The 17530-nt window shown below is 43.8% G+C and overlaps 1 protein-coding gene across 5 annotated transcripts in view; it reads right to left on the bottom strand.

Moving 5' to 3' along the window:
- The window catches only part of dym (dymeclin), a 90113-nt gene that overhangs the window by 64357 nt on the left and 8226 nt on the right, over positions 1 to 17530 (bottom strand). For 3 of the 5 annotated variants that reach the window (XM_072714603.1, XM_072714606.1, XM_072714604.1), the window contains exons 3-8: positions 16151 to 16203; positions 15697 to 15790; positions 14806 to 14939; positions 13997 to 14069; positions 7068 to 7193; positions 5989 to 6131 (exon numbers count right to left, since the gene is read on the bottom strand). In XM_072714603.1, the coding sequence (XP_072570704.1) occupies positions 5989 to 6131; positions 7068 to 7193; positions 13997 to 14069; positions 14806 to 14939; positions 15697 to 15790; positions 16151 to 16203 (623 nt within the window). The remainder of the gene's footprint in view (positions 1 to 5988; positions 6132 to 7067; positions 7194 to 13996; positions 14070 to 14805; positions 14940 to 15696; positions 15791 to 16150; positions 16204 to 17530) is intronic. The other 2 variants (XM_072714605.1, XM_072714607.1) reach the window with 1 other exon arrangement.

Here is a 17530-nt window from a genome sequence, read left to right as displayed (position 1 = left end):
TCAATGACATTTAATTCACAGACAGATGAGCAGCCGCGCCGGAGCCTGTTCACAGGCCTCAGCTGAAAAGCCCGACACGTTCATCACGCATTTTGTTACTCCCGTCCAGATAACATCGCGCTTCACCCCCATGTCTCTTTCCTGTCTCAGAATTAGCTCAGGGTTGCGTAAAATACACAGTCTGGCAGAAGAAAATTCCATAGGGAGCAGCCTCCGAAAGGCTAACTGCCATTTTATCCAGTGTTCAGTATGAAAATACGCTGCCTTTCTAACCAAGAAAGGGAATGTACCATAATCAGAATATTAAAAAGACATTGCCTTTTATCTGAATGATTATAGCTAGTGATTGGTAGATTTTATATACACTCACCTAAAGGATTATTAGGAACACCGTACTAATACGGTGTTTGACCCCCTTTCGCCTTCAGAACTGCCTTAATTCTACGTGGCATTGATTCAACAAGGTGCTGAAAGCATTCTTTAGAAATGTTGGCCCATATCGATAGGATAGCATCTTGCAGTTGATGGAGATTTGTGGGATGCACATCCAGGGCACGAAGCTCCCGTTCCACCACATCCCAAAGATGCTCTATTGGGTTGAGATCTGGTGACTGTGGGGGCCATTTTAGTACAGTGAACTCATTGTCATGGTCAAGAAACCAATTTGAAATGATTCAAGCTTTGTGACATGGTGCATTATCCTGCTGGAAGTAGCCATCAGAGGATGGGTACATGGTGGTCATAAAGGGATGGACATGGTCAGAAACAATGCTCAGGTAGGCCATGGCATTTAAACGATGCCCAATTGGCACTAAGGGGCCTAAAAAGAAAACATCCCAACATGCCAAGAAAACATCCCCCACACCATTACACCACCACCACCAGCCTGCACAGTGGTAACAAGGCATGATGGATCCATGTTCTCATTCTGTTTATGCCAAATTCTGACTCTACCATTTGAATGTCTCAACAGAAATCGAGACTCATCAGACCAGGCAACATTTTTCCAGTCTTCAACTGTCCAAATTTGGTGAGCTCGTGCAAATTGTAGCCTCTTTTTCCTGTTTGTAGTGGAGATGAGTGGTACCCGGTGGGGTTTTCTGCTGTTGTAGCCCATCCGCCTCAAGGTTGTGCGTGTTGTGGCTTCACAAATGCTTTGCTGCATACCTCGGTTGTAACGAGTGGTTATTTCAGTTAAAGTTGCTCTTCTATCAGCTTGAATCAGTCGGCCCATTCTCCTCTGACCTCTAGCATCAACAAGGCATTTTCGCCCACAGGACTGCCGCATACTGGATGTTTTTCCCTTTTGCACACCATTCTTTGTAAACCCTAGAAATGGTTGTGCGTGAAAATCCCAGTAACTGAGCAGATTGTGAAATACTCAGACCGGCCCGTCTGGCACCAACAACCATACCACGCTCAAAATTGCTTAAATCACCTTTCTTTCCCATTCTGACATTCAGTTTGGAGTTCAGGAGATTGTCTTGACCAGGACCACACCCCTAAATGCATTGAAGCAACTGCCATGTGATTGGTTGATTAGATAATTGCATTAATGAGAAATTGAACAGGTGTTCCTAATAATCCTTTAGGTGAGTGTATATACACAGTATATAGTATTTATATTTTTTACATATACTGTACATAAGTTAGTCAGCCTATTTAAATGGGGACCGTCCATTCATTTCTATGGGAAAAACCATAATCCCAAACACGACACACTTAACCTCCACCCATCCCTAACCTTAACCATAAGTAAAGTCCCAAAGACTTTTGGCATTTTTACTTTTTTGATTGCATTCACAGATTTTTATAAAACTGAGGTTATCCAAATGGTGACCTCAAAAGATGTCCCCAAAAGTAGGGAAATTTCAGGTTTTACTACACTTTGGGGACAATTTAGTCCTCAAATGTGATCTATGCAAACACACACACACACACACGTGTGCATTATACCACATTAATGACAGACTGAGCCATAGCCTTTTGTTAATATGAAACATCTGGAAGGAGCAGCACGAACCCCAAGCCCTACTGATCTCTCCCTGCTAAACAACATTCTGCACCAGAAAGTCCTTAAGAGCAGACATGCAAATGTGACCTTATGTTAACTTGTTTGCAGCCTCTGGAACGTCGGCCCAGAGTCCACCATGTCCACGGGGTCATAGGAGGTTTGAAATCCACTCAGTTACTCAGTGTGCAGACAGGAGTGTTTAGTCAGAGTTAAGCATAAAGGAGATTCAGCCCTGGATTATTCAGCTAAAGCCCCAACGTGCCTCTATGTTGGATGTCATCCATAGAGAACTGGAGGCTCAACTGCAAGTGCTACCCAGGTCTACTAGTCTCACATTTCCCAGGATAGTTTCCACAACAATTAACATTTACTTATAACCCCTAGATACTACGGTTTCCTTCCACAGCCCAAAGACATGCAGTTAGGCTAACTGGTGTTTCTGAATCACCCATAGTGTGTCTGTTTCTGCATGTACACTATATGGACAAAAGTATTGGGACACCAGGCCATTACACCCACAGGAACTTTTCTGGCATCCCATTCTAAATCCATAGGCATCAACATGGAGCTGGTCCCCCCTTTTCAGCTATAACAGCTGCCACTCTTCTGGGAAGGCTTGATAGGCACAGCTGATATGCATACCAAGACATCTGGGCAAAAAATCCCACAGACACACTCCAAAATCTCATGGGAAGCCTTCCCCGAAGAGTGACAGCTGTTACAGTTGCAAAGCAGGGCTCCATACTGATGCCTATGGATTTAGAATGATGTCCTGTGGGTGTAATGGCCAGGTGTCCCAATACTTTTGTCCATACAGTATTTGTGCTCTGCGATGGACTGCAATTCCATCCAGCCCGGTGCCTTAGTTTGCCTGGATTAGGACCCAGGATCACTAAAACCCTGATCAGAATGTTACAGGACTTAGACTGCTGCCCCCGCAAACCGGACTCAGATGGATGGATGGTCAGACAGACATACAGTATAGCGTAATCCCCAATCTGTGGCAACTACACTGCCTCAGGAAAAAAATCTAAATTATACATTTTAACAAGCCAACAATAATCTAAAATTGGCATTAGTTTCCATAGTAACACTATCCTGTGTGGACAGCTGCAGCTACTAGCTTAACATTCAAATCAAGAAATTTAGCCAAAACAGGCCACATTTATGCAATTATCATACATCTGACATTTCAAAAACCAAAATAAAATTTCAATTTTCATATACACTCACCTAAAGGATTATTAGGAACACCATACTAATACGGTGTTTGACCCCCTTTCGCCTTCAGAACTGCCTTAATTCTACGTGGCATTGATTCAACAAGGTGCTGAAAGCATTCTTTAGAAATGTTGGCCCATATTGATAGGATAGCATCTTGCAGTTGATGGAGATTTGTGGGACGCACATCCAGGGCACGAAGCTCCCGTTCCACCACATCCCAAAGATGCTCTACTGGGTTGAGATCTGGTAACTGTGAGGGCCATTTTAGTACAGTGAACTCATTGTCACATTCAAGAAACCAATTTGAAATGATTCGAGCTTTGTGACATGGTGCATTATCCTGCTGGAAGTAGCCATCAGAGGATGGGTACATGGTGGTCATAAAGGGATGGACATGGTCAGAAACAATGCTCAGGTAGGCTGCGGCATTTAAACGATGCCCAATTGGCACTAAGGGGCCTAAAGTGTGCCAAGAAAACATCCCCCACACCATTACACCACCACCACCAGCCTGCGCAGTGGTAACAAGGCATGATGGATCCATGTTCTCATTCTGTTTACGCCAAATTCTGACTCTACCATTTGAATGTCTCAACAGAAATCGAGACTCATCAGACGAGGCAACATTTTTCCAGTCTTCAACTGTCCAATTTTGGTGAGCTCGTGCAAATTGTAGCCTCTTTTTCCTATTTGTAGTGGAGATGAGTGGTACCCGGTGGGGTCTTCTGCTGTTGTAGCCCATCCGCCTCAAGGTTGTGCGTGTTGTGGCTTCACAAATGCTTTGCTGCATACCTCGGTTGTAATGAGTGGTTATTTCAGTCAAAGTTGCTCTTCTATCAGCTTGAATCAGTCGGCCCATTCTCCTCTGACCTCTAGCATCAACAAGGCATTTTCGCCCACAGGACTGCCGCATACTGGATGTTTTTCCCTTTGCACACCATTCTTTGTAAACCCTAGAAATGGTTGTGCGTGAAAATCCCAGTAACTCAGCAGATTGTGAAATACTCAGACCGGCCCGTCTGGCACCAACAACCATGCCACGCTCAAAATTGCTTAAATCACCTTTCTTTCCCATTCTGACATTCAGTTTGGAGTTTGTGTTGACCAGGACCACACCCCTAAATGCATTGAAGCAACTGCTATGTGATTGGTTGATTAGATAATCGCATTAATGAGAAATTGAAAAGGGGTTCCTAATAATCCTTAAGGTGAGTGTACATTTACTCAAAAAGATATCTGTAAGAAGATCAAAAACTGTCCTTCTCTGTATGTTTTTTAGGCTCTATTATAAGCCACAAGGTTCCACTCAAACTGTATTGCAAGGCATAAACCCATGCTAGTATTCCAACAGAGAACAAATAAAAACATTAGACAAATCATTTAGACCGAAACAGCGTGATAATGGCCCATAGAATCCTGAGAGATCTTCTCTGTAAGTCTTGTAGACTAAACAAAACAATAAATAAGCAGTGAACCAGATAGATAAGGATTGAGTATTAGTGCAGTTCCAAGAAAAAATGCACGCCTCAGCACTTCTGTGTTTTTGCTGCATTCACCCCCTATAATATCCTCATTCCCCGAGCCTGATCATGGCTCCAAATTCCTCAACAGCCCTGCAAACCTCAAATCAATAAGCCCGGAAAAAAATCTCACGCAAACTGGACAAGTGGCCTAAAAAGGGAACGTTCTTATAGGTTCTTATGAAATTCAAAAAGGCCTAAAACCCAGCTGGATTCCCCGGCAGACACAAACAATAGCATTTTGCTAATCCGTCATTTTACACTAAAGGTACGAGGTTGAGAGATCGATATATTAAGCGAGTTTCTCATGTATGGACCATCGGTAATTCTGTCTGATGGGCACTACAAGCTCAATCCCCACCAATAATCCTGACCATCTGGGTAAAGTTAAAAATTCCAACAGTGGCAGATTGAGAGAACTCGGACTAATCGAGGAAATGGTTCATGAGTTATTGATTGTTTATACTACTTTTCTTACTGTTATAGCACCATCAGTGCGCCAAAGCAGAAATTACTACAAATCAGGGGTCACCAAACACACACCTGCATATAATTTTGTGACCATCAGACCATTCAAGACTGCTTTTCTAAAAGGGCCACTTAAAGTTAAACTAACAGCCAAAGCATGTTATTGTTCAACTAGCTTTATAACACTTCGAAAGACTATGCTACCAAACTCTGCTGGTTAAGCCAGCGAACTAGGAGTAAACGTCTTGAACAAGGTTTCAAACAAAATTCGAAACAGTGGTAAATCCAACGCTATGTCTAATCCTGCATCAACATGTGAATTTATTTGTATAAAGCACTGATACTCCAAGCTGCAGAGTTTGAGTTATGACCCATAATTGCCATGCATTGTGTTTCACTGAGCTATGAGTCATGGTACATCAGGATTCCCGAAAAGGGGCCAGCAGAGCAAACCCAGCCAGCAAGAAGTAAATGTCTGGCCCGTGCAAATCGCCTCGGGCAAAATGGAGCCATAGGAATGCCTACCCGCCTCCCCCAGGCAATTTTATTGTCAGTCCCCCCCATCAGTTTTTTGGGAATCCCACAGTATCGGATTAGTATCTGACAACACAACCCATAATTCCCAATTTTACATGCATCCCTGAGAGTCTTAATTAAGGCAAAGGGAGAAACTTTAATGTACCGTAGTACTGTTATAGTCCAATGTCTTTTTTCAGTGTTCACTTAGCGGTAAAATATTGCACACAGCCTTGTGATACTTACTTGCTACACCGGAAGCAAGTCCATACAAAAGTCCCCCTCCTTCAGACTGCGATTCGAAAATATGGGTGACAGGAGGCGGACACTTCTCCTGCCGGATGAAGTTGTAAAGCAGGGTCTTCACCAGGCGGCTAGTGAGGTCCACACTGCGGAGAAGCAGAGTGACGCGGCGTCAGCACAACACAGCACTGATCTCTACCCTACGCATCACACAAATGCATGAATGGACAAAACATTCACGTAAAGGGATTGTCAATACAGCTTCATCTGATGTTTACTTTTTAAATGAACGGCCTGTTAAGTGTAGAAAGCAGTCAGTCCCACCATAACTCCATTGCAAAGACTTTTTCTTTTTCTTCCCCAAATTTATGTTGTTTGCAAGGAAACTAGCACCCCCCACCCCACCCCACCCATATAAGCATGTGTGCTGTTTAGTATTGCTGGGAAAAGAAAAGAATATTTATATAGAAATTTACATGATAATTCGCTTGTGGAAAAATTCACTTTAAAAAGCTTCTTCACGAAGCATAAACTATGAGGTGAAACACCGAAGAAGCACCGTTTCAGCGCTTCGTTTAACCGTATACTATGAAAAACGATCAGTGCTTTAACCGAATGAGGGGTTGGTTTGGACAGAGTTTGCACATTAAATCCAGCGGCTGTAATTCAAGGACACTTTTCTGGACCGAGCTGCAGAAGCATTCCTGGGTGCCATGGCTGGCCTCTCCCTGCAGGACCGGTTCTCCCAGCAACAGTTACCACAACGTTACAACAACGAGGAACTTGGGCCACCCAGCGTCTCATGTACTTACACCACTGGGTATTGGGTAAAGTGCCCTCGATGTACCGCTTTCGACATCTAGACACTGCAGTCCACACGAGGCAGACACCCACTACTCCCAGTGGACATCTATGCCCGGTAATTTTCACAGGACGTGAGAACATTACGGAATGTAATATTGTCCAATTTCTTATTGTTGCATTCGATTTCTTGCGTAAAGCTACAAGGCACAGTCTCTTCTTGAGCACCATCTTGTGGCACTTTAATCATAGCTAGATCTTAGCCGGCGATTCCCACTCACCATTTCCCCAGCATCAGGTACTTGTAGATGATTCCATCCCTCAGTATCTCCTTGTGGAAAAGTTGATATGAAAGCAGGACAAGGAGTGTGGTCACTGCCTCAAACAGAATGCTGTAGGTAATATCCCTGGAGGAAAAAAAGACAAATCAGAAAAAGACTTTGGAAAGTGTCACCTCGAAGAGCATACAAAGGAGACTGAAATGCAAACACCATGACAAAAGGCAAGAATATATTTTAGAATAGAACAGTGAAAATTATTCAGCCTATAGAAGAGTGATTAAGCAGAAAAAAAGCAAGTGGTAGGCCACTGAACATTTATACGTTATAAGATCATGTTCATATTTCCAGATGCCTGATAATTAAATGCAATACAGTATATGATACCAATTCAGTTAATAAGATTATTATTTTTTTTTTAAATCCAGTCATAACACCAAAGGGGTACACTTCCCAGTTTCCACTCAATTTCAGCCCCTAATTGCTTCACTGAAGAGGTTCTTTACCAAATTAATGTGCATTTAAAAATACGCTGTACTGACAGAGTATCACTGTAACCCTTGTTTGTACACTAATAATCTTATTTATCTGTATGAAGTCACTTCACTATAGGGTGTTAATTGTAAAATGTAAAAATATTTAGCAGATACTTTAATACAAAGCAACATACATTTTTGAGAATGCAGAGTTAGACAGTCCCTAGAACAACTGGTGATGAGGGCCTTGCTCAAAGGCCCAGCACTGAAACTATTCTGCTGATCCTGGGATTTGAGCCAGTAACCTTCTGCTGAAAGGCTCAGCACTGAAACTATTCTGCTGATCCTGGGATTTGAGCCGGTAACCTTCTGCTGAAAGGCCCAGCACTGAAACTATTCTGCTGATCCTGGGATTTGAGCCGGTAACCCTCTGCTGAAAGACCCAGCACTGAAATTATTCTGCTGATCCTGTGGTTTGAGCTGGTAACCTTCTGCTCAAAGACCCAGCACTGAAATTATTCTGCTGATCCTGGGATTTGAGCCAGTAACCCTCTGCTCAAAGACCCAGCACTGAAATTATTCTGCTGATACTGTGGTTTGAGCTGGTAACCTTCTGCTCAAAGACCCAGTACTGAAATTATTCTGCTGATCCTGGGGTTTGAGCCGGTAACCTTCGGCTCAGCATAGTAACCCCTGAGCCACGCATCACCTCTCTATTTCATGAACTACAGCAACACTTCCTCATAAATAACAGCTCCTTTTCATCTTTATTTATTTATTTATTTTTGTCAATCAGATGGAACGAGTATTTTCCAGAAAACTATCGCCATCTTTCTGGGAACTGCACCCACCAGAAAGTCCATGATCTCATAGCAATCTGACAAGACTGTCCAGGTCGGTGACCCGTATCTTCAAAGTTTCCTGCAGGCCTGGGATATACAGCAGTCTCGCAGAGGTTTCCGCATTTACAACTTGGCGGTGCATGCCAAGGAAAACGCACATCATGCCAACTACACAGCGGCTCAGCAGTACATATGTGCCCAATTCAATTATATCACTGAACTTTGTAGAAGAATGGCCCAAAAATAAAGTACGCGTAGTAATTTATCCGACAGTATTGCAGACTTTGTTTTTACAGATCATTACTTCACAAGCAATGCTAAGTCTTCTGAGCCCCAAAGTCCAGCAAAAGTACATTACTTGGAAAAGAACCAAATGGACAAAACTCTATAAAACCTAAAACATAACTAAAACTGATATGCAATAATAAGCATGATCTACAGATTTACAACAAAATACAGTTTATATGTTTTTTGTTTTTTTTTGTTTTTTTTTTTTTTAAACGCCTTTACTTAGGACTGACTATCAAATATAACTAAGCCAGAAATGTACTCCCAGCTTATACAGAAAGACAGAGAGAGACAGACACAAATGAAAAAAAACAAAAGATATAACTGTAAATATCTCAGGTATTATCTTTCAGTAATTTGTTAGCATTTTGCTTAGAAACCCATATTCTTAATCACATCATAATTGCAGCCCTATTCATTCCTACAAATATCCATAATTTTCTGGAAATATTAAATAGTCTTATATTGAGTTATGCCTGATCGCGTTTACATCCGAGGTCCGTAGTAAATGATATACAGTGGTACCTCAGTTCTCGAACTCATAATTCGAATTTCTTAAAAGTCGAACCAACCAGTTCGAAAAAAAATTACCTAGAACTCGATCTGAATATCAGAAGTCAAACCGTGACTTTTGTACATTTATTTTGTACATTTATTTTCTTACTTTACAAATTACTGTTTTGATAAATGTGCTTAGATGTGTTTAGTACAGTATATGCTCTTTTTGTTTTATCCGGTTCAAAAAAAAAAAAAAAAAAAAAACATTATTTCGGTGTAATTTTTTGGAACCAATTAATTGGTTTTCCATTATTTCTTAATTAATTGGTTTTCATTATTATTTCTTATGGGGAAAATTCGATCACAACTCAAACTTTTTAGGATTCGATCCGGAGTTCTGAACGGATTAAATTCGAGTCCTGAGGTACCACTGTACATTGACTGAGAGACACCTGAAAGCGGATGTAGTAGGACATTAGTGGGTGTATCACTTAGTGTAACCAGCGCAGGAGAACGGGCAGCTCTGCTGGCCGTATGACGACTCACTGTAAACCTCGACAAAGTGAAAAACTGCACCGCTGATCTCAGCCGATTCCTGCGACATCACACTGACCACTAGGGCAATGTCACTGCTGTCAGTGTTGAGCTTAGAGAGACAGATTCCTTTTAACCATATCAAATATCCATTCACATAATAAAAATATCGACTTTTTCAAAAAGCTGATATTTTACAGTTTTCAAAACTCTAGTACCGTGGTTTTTTTCAGTACCGGTTTACCATGCAATCCTTCCCACTTTCCATATCTAAAATGACAAAAATGAAAAAAAACACGATGAATCCTTTGTTTGCCATTTGCACAAGTACACTGGGATGCTTCTCTTCGCCTACTCCATCTTGCTCTCCATAGCTTGGGGGTAACAGTGCAGGCTCAGCCACTGTGCAACACCCCAGGAGCTGGGGGTTAAGGGTCTTGCTCAAAGGCCCACGGACATGCAACTGTTCTGCCAAGGCCGAGGCTAGAACCAATAACCTTCCGATCACAGGCACAGAGACTTAGTTCACTGAGCCACTCACTGTGCACCTCTCTCACTTGTAATACAGCATGCGTATAGTAATGTTTACGTGATGGACAATTACAATACTGAGATACAACTAAAGCTACTTGCATCTGGCGGTGCCGGTCCCAAATGCGAACGCAAGTTGACACAAGGCTGTATAAACAACTCTGATCACATCAGCAGATGCAAAACGTTTTCCCACATGACGGTCGATGGGTATAAAAGGTAATTCTGAATCATCTTTCAGGAAACACACACTCAGAAATGAATGTAACAGATTCACCAGTCTAACCGTCCCCAGTAGCTGCATTAGACTCTTCACAGCACAGCACAGCCCTACTCCCTGCCTTCCCCAGCGTCAGCCGGAGTCAGGGTGTCACTCCCTCATGATCAATCACCATTGTTCTTTCCTTCCTGCTACTTTCACCAGCTCCGCGTCCATTTCCGAGCCTCCTGCAGTCACTTGGCAAACGCCGCTTTTACTTTCTAAAGCGAAAAGTGTTATATATTTTTTACAGCCATCTCCCTCATTTTGGGGCCAGCTGCTGGTGTTGGCACTGCAGGGCCATCTTTCTGTTGGGTAGACGAGGTACTTGACCCTCCTCCTGGCACCACAGAACACTGCCCCCTGTGGCTCCATCAGCCGCAACAACATCGGAGACTCCGGTATTACATACAGTACAGGCTATAATAATGGCTTACAGTTAACACAGCCTCTTTCAGCAGTGGAGCAGTTTATCAAATGGGACCTCACAGTGATGTAAATCACAAGAACTCATATCCTGTCACTGTTTAAAATGCCCCTGGCATTAGTGTTACAAGTAACGGCAAACAAATTTGGTGAGACCTTGAATAGTCATGCTGATGTTCCGTTTCCCTTGACACCCATGTTCAGCTTTGTTTTCCTATTACTTGGCAGATGACTCTGGGGCAAAGGCACAGATTCCCTACGAAAGCCCCCCCCCCCCATGTTCTCAGAGCAAGGTATCCTTTTCCATGGATCTCTACCATTTATTGTGTTCCCTGTAAAGGATCTATGCCCAGCTGCAGGGGGGTAACGTCTCTCACAGGGGGTATTTTCATGGCCACACCTATCACCAACTGCCAGAGTTGTCACAGGAAGCGGCCTAGCATGGAGTTCTCTCTCACCAGCCAATCGAACAACAAGCTTCCAGCGTGATGCTGGAGTAACAGGAGAAACGTCCTGACCGGACCCATCTGACTGCTAGCCTTGCATCCTGGAACATCTGTCGGAAGCTCCAGACAAACGTCCAAAAACAAAAAGGATCCAGCTTAGTTTTAGGCCAAGGCAGTACAACAAATTGCTCTTAATGAAGGGAAAAAAATCCAGTCGTTTACATTGGAAGAGATTTTCTGCACTTCTAAACAGAATGCTGAGGGAAAACGAAACGTACTGAAATGTAAAGTTTATAACTGTACGCTTGTTACATTTGGTGGTAGGAAAAGTAGAAACTGTACATGTAAATATTATTTGTTTAGGACATCCGTTTTCCTAGACTGAAGCATAATAAAAACTGAATATTTGCCATGCGTGGCACTTTCCGTCGTACATTAGCATAGCAGGATGCTAAATACCTTTTATAAAATACTCTGTACTTATTGGAATACATACAGTACAACCTCGGATTGCGAGTAACTTGGTTTATGAGTATTTTGCAAGACAAGCAAAAACTTTTTATAAATTTTAACTTGATAAACGAGCCAGGTCTTGCAATACGAGTATTACGTAAACGCTTTGTCTGCCGAGCATTACGTAATCACAACTGAGCCGATGGTTCTTCTCTCTCTCGCTGCGGGATTGTGGGTAATTGTTTTCCATGCTCGGTCTGAGTCGGTGTGCCTCACTCATAGTCGAAATTTATTAGAAAAGCACCATCCGAATAAGGGCGTAACAGTGCGAGCGATGAATCTTTAACGACAATGCAATGTCCACATTTCCATGAAATTGAAAAGGAGGCAAAAGCGGCTGTTATTGGATAGGTTCCCTGTTAAAGTCGCACAAAAAGAAAAAGATTCCAGTGAGCCAACAGATAGCAGTGATTCCGTTATAGTGAAAGTCTTCCTACCATCTTCTCCTCTCTCATCTCCCTCACTCCATCCACGATTCTTTTCAAAGGTAAAGTGCAGGTTAATTTGTTTTATGCATTTTTACTTTACATTTTGTATTAATCATTTTTATATTAATATTTTTGGGTTGTGGAACGAATCATCTGAGTTTCCATTATTTCTAATGGGAAAATTCGTTTTGATATAAGCGTGCTTGCATGATAATGCATGATAACCAGGCTGCCGTTTTTCTTTTAAAAAAATGTCCCATTCAAAACTAAGTGAGCGCTCTTTATGGTTTTGTTTTTCTTATTAAACATGCTGAGCCCATCGCTGTTCCCCCCTGTGCCGCAAGCTGGTTCTCAAAGACACACATCAACACATAATACAGTCTGAAGGCCGTGGCAGAGAGATAATCCCTGCAGACATGGAGGGAGAGAGGAAGTTGGCGGCACCTTTGAAACGCACACCGGCAATGGGCACCGTGCAGGGACACCCTGAGGAGCACGGCGCCATGGCACTGCACAAAGCCGCCGACTCCATGACACGCCCATTCAGCCTGTGGCCCCACCTCTGACCACACCCCCACCCATTCAGCCTGTGGCCCCACCTCTGACCACACCCCCACCCATTCAGCCTGTGGCCCCACCTCTGACCACACCCCCACCCATTCAGCCTGTGGCCCCACCTCTGACCACACCCCCACCCATTCAGCCTGTGGCCCCGCCCCTGACCACACCCCCACCCATTCAGCCTGTGGCCCCGCCCCTGACCACACCCCCACCCATTCAGCCTGTGGCCCCGCCTCTGGCAACACCCCCCACCCATTCAGCCTGTGGCCCCGCCCCTGGCAACACCCCCCACCCATTCAGCCTGTGGCCCCGCCCCTAGCCAGACCCCCCACCCATTCAGCCTGTGGCCCCGCCCCTAGCCAGACCCCCCACCCATTCAGCCTGTGGCCCCGCCCCTAGCCAGACCCCCCCACCCATTCAGCCTGTGGCCCCGCCCCTAGCCAGACCCCCCACCCATTCAGCCTGTGGCCCCGCCTCTGGCCACAACCCCCACCCATTCAGCCTACGGCCCGCCCCGGGGCCAAGCCCCGCACTGCCGGCCACACCCCAACCGGCCACACCTCCCCCATAATCCCATCTGACAAAGATCACCCGGCAACCTGAATAAGTCCCAGAGAGCAGATGGCAGGTGAGCACAGGTGCAACAGGAAACCCCCCCCTCCCCGTCTGCTCTGAAAAGCAGGCTGCCCGAGCCAGAAACACCCGCTTGGCATGGTTGGAGACGAAAGAGAGACAGAACGGCGAAGGACAAGCCCTGACAATGAGGAGGAGCCTGAGAAGGGAGCAGTGCCAAAATCGGGTTTGGTGCAGCGTGTTCATAATACTGCAATTCACCCACATAGAGCCCTTTTATGTTCAGCCATAAAGGGAAAAAAGGCTAAAGTTCAGGTCAAAAATGCGCAAACTAAAGCAGAACAATATCACACATTATAGAGTTTCCATGTCCTGCCTAAAATGAATAATAAAATAAAATATAATAATAATAATAATAAGGAAAAGTGATTCGGCACAGAGACTGTGCTCTCTAACCCAAGTCCTGCAGCACCTGTAGCCAGGACGGCTTCTCCTCCGATCCGGTTAAGGCCCAGAAGCCACAAACTCTCACAGCCCCTCCCCGGCAGGATACTTACAGCAGGGGCACCTCCACGATCAGGTGGACAAGGTTACAGATTAATTCCTCAAGGAGGTCTTCGCTTCCCGTCTCTGCTCGAAAAAGGAGGGAATGAAAATCAAAATCTCTTCCATTTTACCTTAATCATCTTAGAGTTACTGAAAAGGACAAACAGCAGCTATACTAGAACTGGTTTTACACAAAGAAGTTAAGGCCTCAAGGCTAAATATACATGAAAGGAAAAAGGTTTTTTTAAAAGATAGTTCTTAAAAGTAATTCTTCATGTTCTCCAAGGCAACAGACTGATGTGAAGCAGAAGCAGACACTTTCCAATGAATACATCCTGGAAGCCTTAGAATTTTCCACCATCTCTCTATTATTCATACAACGATCTCTTCAGGTAACACCAGCTTCAAAGAATCCCACTAATATTTCCCATCTAGCACCAATTTGCCAGGAAACTTTTCTGAAATTTTGAATTGGGACCTACGTTACTAAAATCGATATTTTTGTATTTTCCTTGTTTTTAGCCAATGATTCTGTGAAAGATTATAACACATGGAAAAAAAATACTAGAAAGCATGCATAAATGAAACACACTTTCAATCCATACCATTTCAGCTCTCAAAATTTAAAAGGCAGTTCTTGGTTTACCATTATTACAAATATAAAACTCAAGCCTGTCCTTTCTTTTTATAAGTAGTATTGACCTGTAGCAGTATTTTTAGCCGTATGGTGCATTACTTTCCCTCTTCTTCAGGAGTCTGTACACTTCCTGTCACTGGCTCCGGCCTGCAATGTGAAAAGGCTAAAGAGCACCAAGCTTACCACTGGAGCCTGGCGCCCTCTCCTGGTAGGAGAACTGCATGTGCAGCTCCTCCTCGCTCATCTCTCGGACAAAGACTTTCAGCAAGCAGCGGATCATGAAGAGAGCGTTGTGGGCCTGCCAGATGAAGAGCTGGCTGCAGAGACGGAAGTGGGTGTGTTCGTTAACCAAGGCGCAAACTCAGAAACACATAAATGCCATTACCTCATTACCTAAACTCATTACAAAAAGGGAGAGTATTGATAAATGTTTGTGGAAAGATTCAAAAGACATGCTTTCCGTCGTAGGTTCAAAAAAGAAAGGCCTACAGCTTAGCATGTCTCCCTGGTGTGAAAAATCCTTTGCATCAGAAACACTGCCCAGTCTGATATGCCTCCCTCTCCATCACAGAGAAACATTCATCCATCCCAAAAAATACACCAATAACAAATCTGGAGCTGTAGATTTCCTTATCTGATCAGAGCTCTACCCAGCTGGGCATCTCACTGTCAATAACATCTCTTTATCTCTCTCTCAGACATTGATTCTCTGCAGAGGAATTTATAAATAAATAACCAGATTGTATATTTCCTGCGAAAGCCCTGATCTGGGAAGCTGCCCTGAGCCAATGACCTCCGACAGGATGAGGGGAGACAGAGCAGGGCGCCGAGCAGAGCAGCAGCGCAGAGCGCCGAGCAGAGCAGCAGCGCAGAGCGCCGCGAGCAGAGCAGAGCAGAGCAGAGCAGAGCGCGCCAAGCGCGGCAGCAGCGCAGGGCGCCGAGCAGAGCAGCAGCGCAGGGCGCCGAGCAGAGCAGCAGCGCAGGGCGCCGAGCAGAGCAGCAGCGCAGGGCGCCGAGCACTGGCCCCTGGGGGCGCCCAGTCTCGTCCACTCACACTTATTTTCACATACTTACTCTTGGCATTCTGTTGATATTTTCAGCTCTTTGGTGCGTCCAAGGAAAATTTTCACAAGGGCTCCGAAGTTTCCTGTCCTAGGATTGTTTTCAACTGCCAAGTACAACAAGTGAAGCAAAGCGATGGTGGCCATGGGGGGGGGGGGGTATTAGTATATCAGAAGAGGGCACCAATCTTTAACATATACGATAGTGCTCAGAAGGCAATAATAGTCAAGAAGCCAAAAAAACAGCTGCTAAAAATCATTTGGTTCTTACTGCTACTCATATTGTCCTCTGTTTTATGAAGTATTACACACATACATACACACACAGACATTTATAATTAGTGTGTGCCTTATGGCTCTGTCCTTTGTGCAGCTCTACTTAGATATCAAAATGTAACAATAGTGACATGTAGAAACTGGAACAAACTACAAAACATCAAGCATTTATGAAAGGTGTCAGGACGTACTGAGGATCTTGGCAAGCGGGATGACGGCCTCCTCCAACAGTTTGGAGTCTCTGCTGAAAAAGGAACAGGAAGTGATCAGTCACCTATGCAGGCCGCCGCCCACACAGGCCAGGCTGGGTGTGACAGGACCACAGCTCCACCCACTGTAAACACTACACGCTCCCAGCAGCATAATCACACATGAATGTGAAGTACAGTTCACGCTGCACCATTCACAGGACTATGAGCTATAATAAAACAGATATGTGGTCCTTTTTGTACTGCACAGGATCTGGAAGAGACCTCACTCAAGCTCTAAAGCGAGGTAATCAGAGTGCAGGAGCAAAACACAGTTTTTCAATGGGACTCCATAACATGCTGTTGTAATACTACACTGTCAGAATAATTGGTACAGCCCAGGTACACGTTTGTTTCCCAAGGGACAAACATCATTAATGTATCCCAATGGTACAAAAAGCTCCTCAGTATCCATTTCTGTACCTTAAAAGGTACATTTACCTGCAGCTAGGGTACAATTGGCAAAACCTTGAGGGGACAGCCCCAGTGACATGTAATAGCATCCTCAAAGCTACACGTTGACACTTTTCTTTCTGACAGTGTAGGGCATCCCCAGTTTGTAAATTGTCAGCACACAGTTTTCAAAAAAAAAAATCCCTAATAAATCCTTGTCTAAGTGTTTATCGATTTTCGTCCTCATGGAGTCATTCTCATGGAAACATCAGGTCTTCTTTAAAGTTCTTCAAAGTGACGACCTTAAAGTCAATTTTCAGTTTTAAGCTGGAGTTAAAACCATTCATATGAAATCCAGCTTCATGTATTACCATTCAGAGAATACAAGGAGGACAGTACAGTGGGATTTGTCTAGATGAAATGCAACATGGTTTTAATTAAGAGGTAAACAAATATTTTTGCTGGGGTGGGGAGATCATGGCCGAAGCCTGCACACGTGGATTCACAGACTCTGGCCATTTTCAGACTCCCATATAACCAAAACAGGCTTAGCAAAATGGCTGCCATACCAGCCATCTTGAATTAACAGTATATGCAGCATACAACCGCTATAAAGACGTCGTGACATGGCTGCACAACAGCCTCAGCAACAGAAGCTGCAGCAACAATAGCTAACAGGTCTATAAAAGAAGTTACTAAATAAAAATCTTGATATACATTTTAAATATAAAAACAAAAATATGCAACTTCAATTCAAGTTCACAAAAAAAAACATTTTTGTAGATGCTGTGATCACATTTTTTTTTCTCTCCCCAATTATTGGTATTCACTGAAAATGTAAGTATCAAAGGACCCGCAGTAAAGACCCATTATGGTGTGGATGTGAACACAACTTACACAATGAGAACTTTAGACTATACTACATCACAC

The sequence above is a fragment of the Paramormyrops kingsleyae genome, chromosome 7 (genome assembly GCF_048594095.1).
Source record: "Paramormyrops kingsleyae isolate MSU_618 chromosome 7, PKINGS_0.4, whole genome shotgun sequence".
NCBI classification, from domain to species: domain Eukaryota; kingdom Metazoa; phylum Chordata; class Actinopteri; order Osteoglossiformes; family Mormyridae; genus Paramormyrops; species Paramormyrops kingsleyae.
This window is presented reverse-complemented; position numbering and strand designations above follow the sequence as displayed.